Raw genomic sequence first — 13,037 nt, forward strand, 5'->3', positions numbered from 1 at the left:
GTTATTGGGCTATTTCGGTTATAGGAAGATTTTCTCAGTATATTTCCATAACGCAATCCTTTGTGATTTATACTTTTTGTCTCCATGGTATATACATACTTACGCGTCTGATCATGTACATAGTGAAACATCCAAAAGATGATTTGTTAGACCTATTTACAGCCCACTCCCTAATACGGGGTATTTATAACTTTAATTGCTGGAATTGGAGATGCCATGTGCCCTCAGGGCTCGTGTGCCGGAATAATTGGCTTCCTGGCAAATCCACATCAGCCTCATAGTTATGTGCTGAGTCCTGGAGAGAAGAGACAGAAAATATGCTGCTCAGACCTGTTTGTACTTTCATTCCTAGAATAAAAGTCCTAGAACTTTATATTAGTCCTAATGTGCCTTATTTGGACACCCCAACCATTGTTTTATAGGGACACGCCCACAAATATTGTGCAAACCAGAGATTAATGAATTTTATGAGCGCATCGTATATAAAGCTTCAAATACAGGATTCCATCTCTGTATATCACCTCGAGGAGTGACCAACATGGCCAACCTTCTATTACTCGTCTGTGTATTAGCAGTTCTAATTCACCAAGGTAAGTTCTAGAATAATCTATTTGTTTAGAGGATTTGTCCAGGATCGGGTTTTTGAATATGGGTCCAGGGGGGAGTAAAGACAACAAAAATGAGCTCTTTCCACCTCTCTCATTGTCTCCGGTTTAGTTATTCCTAAATTTAGTTACTTAAGTTTTATGGCTATTTATCTTTTTATACATTTAAGTGTTACAACCAAATGTAGATATTTATTAAAGTTTGTAACTCTTTGTTTTGAATGTTTTTCAGTTTTAGAGCTTATTTTTTTATTTTTATAATTCATTTTAATTAATATTAAGTGTTAAACCCTTTTTATGTATTAACGTTATATACTCAAGTATAAGCCAATTAATTTTATCACAAAAAACTGGGAAAAGATATTGGGGCTTATTTACTAAGGGTCGCGGATCGCACTTTTGTCAGACTGTTTACCGTTTTTGGGATTTTCGCAGCTTTCACAGGTATTTAACGGGGGTTTGCACTGGGATTGTGTCACATATGATCAGATTTTACTGCAGCTGTGCTAGTTTTCATGCGACAGAAATCAGGGGGACATGCCATCGGATGATCCGACTGATTCGGACTGAGCGCAGGATTTAACTTTCAAATTTTGACGCAAGACCAAGGACTTACATGCACCAGGAAGAAGAAGATGAACTCCGGCGGACCTGAGCGGGGAAGCGACACATGCAGGATATCGGGCGCACAATCTTAGTGACTCGCGGCACAGCGCATTATACACGGACAATGTACTTACATGCACCAGGAAGAAGAAGGTGAACTCCGGGGACCTGAGCGGGGAAGCGATACATGCAGGATATCGGGCGCACAATCTTAGTGACTCGCGGCACAGCGCATTATACACGGACGATGCACTTACATGCACCAGGAAGAAGAAGGTGAACTCCGGGGACCTGAGCGGGGAAGCGACACATGCAGGATATCGGGCGCACAATCTTAGTGACTCGCGGCACAGCACATTATACACGGACAATGCACTTACATGCACCAGGAAGAAGAAGGTGAACTCCGGGGACCTGAGCGGGGAAGCGACACATGCAGGATATCGGGCGCACAATCTTAGTGACTCGCGGCACAAGGCATTATGGACCGGGTAAGTAATTGTGCCCCATTGACTCCATTATAAGCCTAGGATGGGAAATGCAGTGGTCACAGCTTCCCCAGTAATGAGATGCCCAGCATTCTCCACTAAATGGCTCCAGTGATGCCCAGCAGCCTACACCACTGAAGTAATGGCCATCAGCCTCCCCCACTAAAGGAAATGGCCATCAGCCTCCCCCACTAAAGTAATGGCCAGCAGCCTCTCCCACTAAAGTAATGGCCATCTGCCTCTCCCACTAAAGTAATGGCCATCAGCCTCTCCCACTAAAGTAATGGCCAGCAGCCTCTCCCACTAAAGTAATGGCCAGCAGCCTCTCCCACTAAAGTAATGGCCAGCAGCCTCTCCCACTAAAGTAATGGCCAGCAGCCTCTCCCACTAAAGTAATGGCCATCAGCCTCTCCCACTAAAGTAATGGCCATCAGCCTCTCCCACTAAAGTAATGGCCATCAGCCTCTCCCACTAAAGTAATGGCCATCAGCCTCTCCCACTAAAGTAATGGCCATCAGCCTCTCCCACTAAAGTAATGGCCATCTGCCTCTCCCACTAAAGTAATGGCCATCAGCCTCTCCCACTAAAGTAATGGCCAGCAGCCTCTCCCACTAAAGTAATGGCCAGCAGCCTCTCCCACTAAAGTAATGGCCATCAGCCTCTCCCACTAAAGTAATGGCCATCTGCCTCTCCCACTAAAGTAATGGCCATCAGCCTCTCCCACTAAAGTAATGGCCAGCAGCCTCTCCCACTAAAGTAATGGCCAGCAGCCTCTCCCACTAAAGTAATGGCCATCAGCCTCTCCCACTAAAGTAATGGCCATCAGCCTCTCCCAGTAAAGTAATGGCCATCAGCCTCTCCCACTAAAGTAATGGCCATCAGCCTCTCCCACTAAAGTAATGGCCATCAGCCTCTCCCACTAAAGTAATGGCCATCAGCCTCTCCCACTAAAGTAATGGCCATCAGCCTCTCCCACTAAAGTAATGGCCATCTGCCTCTCCCACTAAAGTAATGGCCATCAGCCTCTCCCACTAAAGTAATGGCCAGCAGCCTCTCCCACTAAAGTAATGGCCAGCAGCCTCTCCCACTAAAGTAATGGCCAGCAGCCTCTCCCACTAAAGTAATGGCCAGCAGCCTCTCCCACTAAAGTAATGGCCAGCAGCCTCTCCCACTAAAGTAATGGCCAGCAGCCTCTCCCACTAAAGTAATGGCCAGCAGCCTCTCCCACTAAAGTAATGGCCAGCAGCCTCTCCCACTAAAGTAATGGCCAGCAGCCTCTCCCACTAAAGTAATGGCCAGCAGCCTTTCCCACTAAAGTAATGGCCAGCAGCCTCTCCCACTAAAGTAATGGCCAGCAGCCTCTCCCACTAAAGTAATGGCCAGCAGCCTCTCCCACTAAAGTAATGGCCAGCAGCCTCTCCCACTAAAGTAATGGCCAGCAGCCTCTCCCACTAAAGTAATGGCCAGCAGCCTCTCCCACTAAAGTAATGGCCAGCAGCCTCTCCCATTAAAGTAATGGCCAGCAGCCTCTCCCACTAAAGTAATGGCCAGCAGCCTCTCCCACTAAAGTAATGGCCAGCAGCCTCTCCCACTAAAGTAATGGCCAGCAGCCTCTCCCACTAAAGTAATGGCCAGCAGCCTCTCCCACTAAAGTAATGTCCAGCAGCCTCTCCCACTAAAGTAATGGCCAGCAGCCTCTCCCACTAAAGTAATGGCCAGCAGCCTCTCCCACTAAAGTAATACCCAGCAGCCTCCCCCACTAAAGTAATGCCCAGCAGCCTACACCACTAAGGTAATGCCCAGCAACCTTCGCCACTAAAGGAAATAGACAGCACCTTCCCCCACTAAAGTATTGGCTGTCAGCCTCCCCCACTAAAGAAATGGCCATCAGCCTCCCCCACTAAAGTAATAGCCAGCAGCCTCCCCCACTAAAGTAATGCCCATCAGCCTTGCCCACTAAAGTAATGCCCAGCAGCCTCCCCCACTAAAGGAAATGGACAGCACCCTCCCCCACTAAAGTAATGGCCTGCGGCCTCTTTCATTAAAGTAATGGCCATCAGCCTCTCCCACTGAAAAAATGGCCAGCAGCCTCCCCCAATAAAGTAATGGCCAGCAGCTTCCCCTCTAAAGTTATGCCTAGCACCCTCCCCCACTAAAGTAATGCCCATCAGCCTACCCCACTAAAGTAATGTCTATCAGCCTCTCACACTAGAGTAATGGCCAAGAGCCTCCCACACTAAAGGAAATGGAGAGCAGCCTCCCCCACTAAAGTAATGACCAGCAGCCTCCCCCACTAAAGTAATGCCCAGCAGCATCCCACACTAAAGGAAATGGACAGCAGCCTCCCCCACTAAATTAATGGCCTTCAGCCACCCCCACTAAAGTAATGGCCATCAGCCTCCCCCCACTAAAGTAAAAGCCAGCAACCTCTCCCACTAAAAAAATGGCCAGCAGCCTCCCCCACTAAAGTAATGGCCAGCAGCCATCCCCCACTAAATGAAATGGACAGCACCCTCCCCCACTAAAGTAATGCCCAGCAGCCTCCCCCAATAAAGTATTGCCCAGCAGCCTCCACCACTAAAGTAATGCCCAGCAGCCATCCCCACTAAAGGAAATGGACAGCACCCTCCCCCACTAGAGTAATGGCCAGCAGCCTCGCCCACTAAAGTAATGGCCAGCAGCCTCCCCCACTAAAGGAAATGGGCAGCAGCCTGCCCCACTAAAGTAATGGCCGTCAGCCTCCCTCACTAAAGTAATGGCCATGAGCCTCCCCCACTAAAGTAATGGCCAGCAGCCTCTCCCACTAAAGTAATGGCCAGCTGCCTCCCCCACTAAAGTAATGGCCAGCTGCCTCCCCACTAAAGTGATGGCCAGCACCCTCCTCCACTAATAAATTCCCAGCAGCCTCCCCCACTAATAAATTCCCAGCAGCCTCAACTTGCTTTACCCTATAGCATTGTCTTTATACAATGTATGTGTTTCACTTTAAACCCACACAAAACAACTAGATTTACACACCAATTTTATCAAAAATAAAACATACACATTTTATTATTTCCCTTTATTTATTTAAAAAAGTAAAGGGAACAGACATTCTAAAAACAAATCGGAGAGACGCACAACATCAGGATGACTATGGAAAAAATACAATAACACAATACAAATCACTTATTGTAACAATGATGTATATACAAGATTATCCTTCCCAACCATACGGGGTGGTTTTCTTCATTCTAATATGCAGATTGGAGAAGGTAATCGAACTACCAGTCTGACAGGTTGATCCATTCTAATATAGAGGCTTAAATAGATGTAATTGACATAATTAATGATAGTTATGGTACAGTGAGTACGGAAAGTATTGATTTGATTGATTGGACTTGTTTAGGAAAGGCATACACCTTCCCATGTAAGACTTCACAGCTCACAGTGCCTTTCAGAGCACATGAGAACTGCCCAAGGAGCTCAGAGACAGATTTGTGGCAAAGCACAGATCTGGCCAAGGTTACAAAAGAATTTCTGCAGCGCTCAAGGTTCCAAAGAGCACAGTGGCCTCCATAATCCTTAGTATCATGATAAAAAAGGTTATAAAAAGACATTAGTCCATCAAATCCAACTTATACATTATAGTGTATTCATCTAAAAGAAGGTGAAAAAAACTCTGATTGGGCCGATTGGCGCTGCTCATCTCTGGGTAAATACAATCCCAGCAGTGACACATAAGGGCACATTTACTATTGACCTTGGGACACTTTTCTGTCGAACTTTGCCAACTGCTTGCACAGGTATTTAAGAAGCGTTCGAGCCACATATGTGTTGCCCCCAGGACTTTTGAGGTGCGGCTGCACTATTCTTCATGCCCCCTTTCTGCATTGAAGGGGGCGTTCTGCTGCTCATTAGGATCGAGCAATACATATATCATGCAAAGTTTGAAAGAATGGAGTCGCATGGCCCACGTGAAAAAAAAATTGGTACACTCTGTCGGAGCAATGCAGGGGGCCCCAACTTCATGAAGAACATGCACAGGAAATCCTGAGTCTGGCGCCCCCTGCACACTACACAGGACACTGCACATAGTACACACTACACAAAGTCCACACTGCACATAGTACATAGGACACTGCACGTAGTACACACTGCACATAATACACAGGACCCTGCACATAGTACACACTGCACATAGTACATAGGACACTGCACATAGTACACACTGCACATAGTACACAGGACACTGCACGTAGTACCCACTGCACATAGTACATAGGACACTGCACATAGTACACACTGCACATAGTACACAGGACACTGCACGTAGTACCCACTGCACATAATACACAGGACCCTGCACATAGTACACACTGCACATAGTACATAGGACACTGCACGTAGTACACACTGCACATAATACACAAGACCCTGCACATAGTACATAGGACACTGCACATAGTACACACTACACATAGTCCACACTGCACATAGTACATAGGACACTGCACGTAGTACACACTGCAAATAATACACAGGACCCTGCACATAGTACACACTGCACATAGTACATAGGACACTGCACATAGTACACACTGCACATAGTACATAGGACACTGCACATAATACACATGACACTGCACATAGTACACACTGCACATAGTACACAGGACACTGCACGTAGTACACAGGACACTGTACATAGTACACAGGACCCTGCACATAGTACACCCTGCACATAGTACACAGGACCCTGCACATAGTACACACTGCACATTGTATACACTGCACATAATATATACTGCACATAGTACACAGAGCACTGCACATAGTACACACTGCACATATTACACACCGCACATAGTACACACTGCACATAGTACACACTGCACATAATACACACTTCACATAGTACACAGGACACTGCACATAGTACACAGGACCCTGCACATAGTACACACTACACATAGTACACACTGCACATAGTATACACTGCACATAGTACACACTGCACATTGTATACACTGCACATAGTACACAGGACACTGCACATAATACACACTTCACATAGTACACAGGACACTGCACATAGTACACAGGACCCTGCACATAGTACACACTACACATAGTACACACTGCACATTGTATACACTGCACATAGTACACAGGACACTGCACATAATACACACTTCACATAGTACACAGGACACTGCACATAGTACACAGGACCCTGCACATAGTACACACTGCACATAGTACACACTGCACATAGTATACACTGCACATAGTACACACTGCACATTGTATACACTGCACATAGTATATACTACACTATTCTTAGTAAATGTGCCTCTATCTGTTTGAAAAAGAGAACATTTTGAAGTGATTCTTTTTTCAAATTTTTTTTTAAATAAATGCAAAACATATCAAATTTTTTCGCTTACTTGAAGTACAGCTATAATATACTACAGTAATGATAAAACTACAGTTATGATAAAACAGTCTTAAAACCACCTGGGTAAGTTAAAGGGGTTGTCCAGTGTTCACAAAAAACATATATCTGGCTTGGTGGCGGATGTTCAAACAAAAAACCCCATATACTTACCTGCTCCCCCTCTCGCTGTTCCGCGCCGTTGCCTGTTAGTGTCATGTCCCTGTCTGTTTACAGAGGCAGTTATGACCATCCCCCCACTGCCAAGCGCCTGCTATAGCATTGAATTTTACAATCGAAAGTAGTCAGACTGTAGCACCTGGGGCGCAGCACTGACGGGCAATGGCACAGGTCAACGGGTACGAAGGAAATGGTAAGAAAAAGGTATTTTTGGTTATTTCAGCCCCCCCTCCCCCCAACTGGATATATGGTCTTTTGAAGGCTGGACAACCCCTTATCATCTTTCTTAAATTATTGCCAGATACAATGACACAAGGCAGTGGGGAAATAAAGGGTGTGGCCATCAAGGCACAAATGAGCCCCCCAATGCAAGCCTCCTCCTGCAGTCGGTTGGGTACAGCCTTGCTCTTTCCACGCCCTGGCCCTCTGACATCACCGGCTGGATCGTAACTCCTCAGCAGGAGGTGGCTTGCAGCGGGGGGTGGGCATAAATTAAACTCCGGGGAATCCAAGAGGCGGTCGGGCGATGTTAGCCTGAGTGCCTCCGCCACTTTTACAAAGTAAACAACCAATCCTAAGAAAGGTAATTAATATTTAAAGGCCACCATTACCCAAAAAACTTGTTAAGCAGGGAACACTTTGTACTGTGGCATAAACCCAAAGAGAATGGCTGCCTTCTAATATGGCTTACCGACACAATTTACCAGCAAGAAGGGGAATTAAACATCGCCATGACTGTCCACTCCCATTGACTTTATTGGAGAGCCTGGCACATGTGCAGTCAGTGCTGATCATCTCAGTGGGCTCAGGAGGATGGGGCTCAGGAGGATGGGGCTCAGGAGGATGGGGCTCAGGAGGATGGGGCTCAGGAGACTTCATGATGGGTGTGGGCCTACACTTATTTGGTATTAAAGTTTTTAGTGAATACAAAAATTTGAATAATAGCATGAATAACTAGTATAATTTACTACTCCCTACAGGGCACTGTTTGAGTTGCACCTCATGTGCTAATAACACCGGGCTTACATGTACAGGACCCCAGCAGACATGTGTAACCGAAGATGTCTGCTTTTCCGTCATGAATTACTATCCTGGTAAGTGCACTGAATAGGATGTCCTCTTTCTGTGGATTTTCTCTATCCTAATCCAATGTGAACTAATCCAAAGTGTTCAATTAGAGTGAAATATATGCGCAAAATCTTTTTGACAAAATTGTGTGTTTCGTTCCACTTTTCTGAAAAGTGGGCATGTTGGAGAATTGTGTAACACAAGGTTGGAGATTAGGAGCATCATGGGAGGTTGGTGTACAGGACTAAAGGGGTCAGAACAGATGTGGGCTGGACAGGTGTAATGGCTCGCTGGATGGGTCATTACTAAAAGTTAACTCCAGAGAGCCTCTGGAGGTGGAGGTGGAGTTCAAACACTACCATTAGAAATCCTACCATAGGAAGACTAGAAATTTCCCCTATTGCTGCCACAAACTGCCAGAATGTAGCGATAACACCTGTTATAACACTGAAGGGTTAACATATAACTCCCCTTTACGTTCAGAAGTTTGTGGCGCATTGGGCTTGATGCAGCCAATTTGGCAACCAACACTATAAAAAAATGTACAAGCAGTTTGCACTAAAAAGAATGAGCAACATCAGGCAAAAATAAAAGTGTTTGATCTTCACACTTTATTTTCATTAAGTAGAAAAAAAAATATTTTAAATAAATAAAAATAAATAAATAAAAACATTTGAATTTTTTACATTATTTTAGAAAGAAAAAGCACCAATGTATTTACAGGTTGTGGTCCATTCGAATACTGTGACAGCTCCTACACCATATTCAGTGGAAATGAAAAAGCAGATTCTTGGATCCGCTGCTGCCAGGAGGATAACTGCACACCACCAGCAAATTACCGTAAGCTCATCTGTTATTATAGAAGCCAACGCACAACAATGTAATATAAGTTGGCTTTCAGCAATTTGAGCCTTCTTCATTTCGGACTCATGCACATGACTGTAGCTTTGGGGTCATGAACTAGCCCCATATGTGGCAGCTGGCTCACCGCCCCTCTAAAGAGAACCTGTCACCAGGAATGTTATGTTTAGCTGGTGACAGGTTCCAATAGCCGTTGTCAGTATTCTGAAACATTTCTGTATTTATATAATTTTATTTCCCATTACCTGGCTCCTTGCCAGCAGTAGGTGGTTAATTTCACTGCAGCCTGTGTGTGCCTTTGTTATTCTTCTCTCCTCCACACTCATACAGCTCCTTCCCCACTTCCTGTCATGTGCATTGAGTAAGAAGAAACCACACTTGATATTTCTTCAAATTGAAGATTGTTTTTCTGTAGTGTTAATGCAGCAGAGCCAATCCAGCTCCTCAGGATGTAACTGCCTGCCTTCTCACCACTAGTTCAAGGCTGAGGTACTCCCCAAATTAGCCACCTAATCCATATTCTTGTGTGCCTGCGGAAAAGGTGTGTTCCAGCCTATTTCTATACCTGCTGCTGTGTTAATTGTGTGCCATTAAAGGAGCTGGGAGTTATGTAAAATTCTTGTTGTCCATTGTGTTCCCTGGCTGCTGCTGACATCACTGGCCTTCCCTCACCACTTTCCTGTGGGTCCATTACACACCGAGAGTGCATGCACACCGAGAGTGCCCAGGGGATCCCTGTGTCCCTGTGATGTTTCCAAAAATACATTTTTATACAATATTGGCCTGGACCCAATATCTTTAAGCCCCTAGGAGTGAAGCTGGCTGCTTGTGCTGCATCAGTGGGTCTTTTAGTGGATGCCTAAGGTTATCTTGGAATTATATTACAGAACACATTTAGCCATGTGGGTTTTTCACTCCCTAGGCCTTCGAAGGGGCAATTATTATATTTGCATCAAAATCCCCAGTTCTGTCTAACACTCAGCACCCCCACTGCAACGCCTCGGGCAGCATAACAGTAGGTGCGCTAAGGATTTTGATTAATCTAAAATAAGACCTTCTGCCGCCACCCAGTGAATCTTTGAAATAATCTTTCATTTGTTTCCTTTTTATTGTAGTAATTGAAAATGGATTACTATGTCCTGCGTCAAACGTAACAGGGAATTACTCACAATGCAAAGGAGATCAGAACAAATGCTTCATTATACCAGGTATTGGCAAAAATCCTGAAATACAGGTGTTCTATAAAGTATGATACTAATCCATTGCATGACCTTTCCTGCTTGCCAGCACTACCCTAAATCACAAGAGATAACTGGACAATGTACCCTCTCTTGGTGTGTGTCAACAACAATTACTTAGACAAAGAGACACAACACAGACAACTAAGTAATGTCAGACATAGGCTAGACGAGGGTAGACGAAGCGCAGTAGAGGGCAAAACGGTCCGTCGCTGTAATTGTGCACCTGCTGTACAGCTACCAAGGCTTTTTTTCTGCATAAGTGATGTCAGACACCAGATCAAAACTAAATTGGCAGCGAGGTACAGAGGCAGAAGAGTAGTCTAGGTACAGGCAAAAGGTAATTAAACAGCAAAAACACAACAGAGAGTAAAATGAAACAAACCAGAAGACTTGTGTAACAAATACTGAATAAAGTCACAGGTGAGTTTAAATGGAGCACCTGGACAGTAGCTGATTGGTTCGGCTGTCCGTCACGCCATCTCTACTTGTGTCACACACTTTGCTCTGAGATGCAGCAACATGCGGATCAATCAGAGCTCTTCAGAGCTTACACCAGGGTGTGTTACTCATCCAGCAGAAATCAAACTGCAGACAGAAACTGGAGCAACCCCAGTACATGTGGTGACTGACCCAATTAGAAACCAAGGACAATGGCAAAGAATAGTCAAAAACGAGCCAAGGTCTGGGCAAGCAGAGTGTCCTGTGAAGGCTGTAGGTCAGTACTTGAAGCAGGGACCAGTTTATGTCAGCACAGGGATACCGCAGATCAAGAGGGAGATGCAGAGATAGTCAAGAAACAAGCCAAAGAATAGGAACACACGAAGATTTAAGTAAGCAGGATCAATAATTCTAGAATCTAACAGCTAGGTACATTATTCCTCTTCCACTGGGAGAAGCTTCTGTAAGTAGTCCACAGGTACAGGAGGCTGGATGTTAACAACATGTAAACTTTACTGCATTGAAATTTGGTGTTTCTTTGTATGGAATAATAATAATAATAAATCTGTCCAGCAGCATATGGGGCAGGTATGACCAAAAAAAAAGAAAGTGAATTTACCTCCAACTCCCTTTTCCAGCTTCATGGTGGTCTTCTTCTGCTCTGACCATGTGTTTTATACTCCCCTAGTGAGGTGGCAGCACTCTCTAATCAGTTTCCAGCTTGATTTATAATTAGAACACATCATATTATTGTTTACAGACAATGAATATGTTAACTGTTGCCTAACCAGGCAGTGGCTGCTGCTAAATTCTCCACTTTTTTAGAACTCTTAGCAAAGTGATCAGTCTCCCTGGGCATCTCCGAACATGGAGATGGTGCTATTCGGAAAAACTACCCACCCTTTGCATTGTTAGGGTTGTTGCACAGTTATCTGCTACCAAACAGGACCTGCCACTTTAAAATAGTGTCTCTTCATACCCACTTGGATGGGATGGAGAAGGTGCCGCAGTGAGCTTAGGTTCATCCCTGGTGGCAGCACACACTTCAGCCAATAAGTGGCCTCCTCCAACAATTCACGTCCTCCGCAATGGAAATTCCTTTGGTCTGAAGAGGCACCTGATTGTTTGAAGTGGGTCCCATGGCCTTCAAGTTATCAGTGTCAGTGTGAAAAACCATTGTAACACTCAGACAGGGAGTTGGTGCAGGGTAAGTTCACTTTCTTCTTCTTGGTCATCCCTGCCCTAGCTCCCAGGGGGTTTTCCATGTGTCCTCAAAAAAAACAATTTTAATTATGTAGCCCATTCAACTAAACTTTCAGTTCTCCTTTTCAGCATTATTGGTGTCCGGGGGTTTGTTTGGGGGAGGGTGTGGCTAATTGCTGTTTTGACCACTGCTGAGCTGTAGGCTGTACCGGGCCAGTATCATGCAGAGCTTTCTTGGCTTGATTCACCCATGGAATGTATTATATATTATTCTCTTATTTCCTCACAGGAAGTGACACCACTTCATACGGCTGTGGCAATGACAAGTTCTGCTTACTGTCCTTTGGAAATATGTCAGACAATTGTAAGGACACAATAGCCACAACCACAAGCCCGCCACCGACGACCACTACACGCCCTGCATCTACTACTCTTACTACTGAAGTCGTCTGTGCGGCTGCCCACGCCATTTATTCTCCATTCCTCTTATTTCTGCTCGGATTATTTGCTGTAAATGTATCAGTAAAATAATAAAAGAACCAGCACCCCTCACTATGCTTGAAAGTGTCTTTATAGAAAAGACGAAATATCGCATCCACGGTGGAATAAAAAGTTTTCACTTTATTTTCTTTGGAGTGCTGCTTCATCCATCGATCTCTGTTTATACTGGTGGGGTTTGTCAGGCCCTGACGATGACCTGCACCCTTCTGCTTTTACACGGTGCCGCTCCACAACTTTTTCTCTTGGTTTAATAAGGTCTTTATCCAGGGGAGGGAGGCACTCTGTATGTGTTATAGCTGGGATGTTGCAGAGCTGAAGTGTTTCATTGTGTGTTATTTCCAACTTATGACTCTGATCTGTCTCATCTCTCTTTCTATCTGTCAGATACTATTACAATGTTCAGAAGCTAAACAAAACTATACACAAACCT

At 44.9% G+C, this 13,037-nt stretch overlaps 1 protein-coding gene across 1 annotated transcript; it reads left to right on the forward strand.

Annotated features, from left to right (window-relative positions):
- Window positions 1-311: 311 nt before the first annotated feature.
- Window positions 312-12,660, forward strand: LOC140065323 (phospholipase A2 inhibitor and Ly6/PLAUR domain-containing protein-like). The gene is made up of 5 exons (XM_072112915.1): window positions 312-590; window positions 8,276-8,389; window positions 9,060-9,203; window positions 10,340-10,432; window positions 12,396-12,660. The coding sequence occupies exons 1-5, from the start codon at window positions 539-541 to the stop codon at window positions 12,635-12,637; spliced, it is 645 nt and encodes a 214-aa protein (XP_071969016.1). The 5' UTR covers window positions 312-538; the 3' UTR covers window positions 12,638-12,660.
- The last annotated feature ends 377 nt before the right edge of the window (window positions 12,661-13,037 follow it).

The sequence above is a fragment of the Engystomops pustulosus genome, chromosome 6 (assembly GCF_040894005.1).
Source record: "Engystomops pustulosus chromosome 6, aEngPut4.maternal, whole genome shotgun sequence".
Classification (NCBI taxonomy): domain Eukaryota; kingdom Metazoa; phylum Chordata; class Amphibia; order Anura; family Leptodactylidae; genus Engystomops; species Engystomops pustulosus.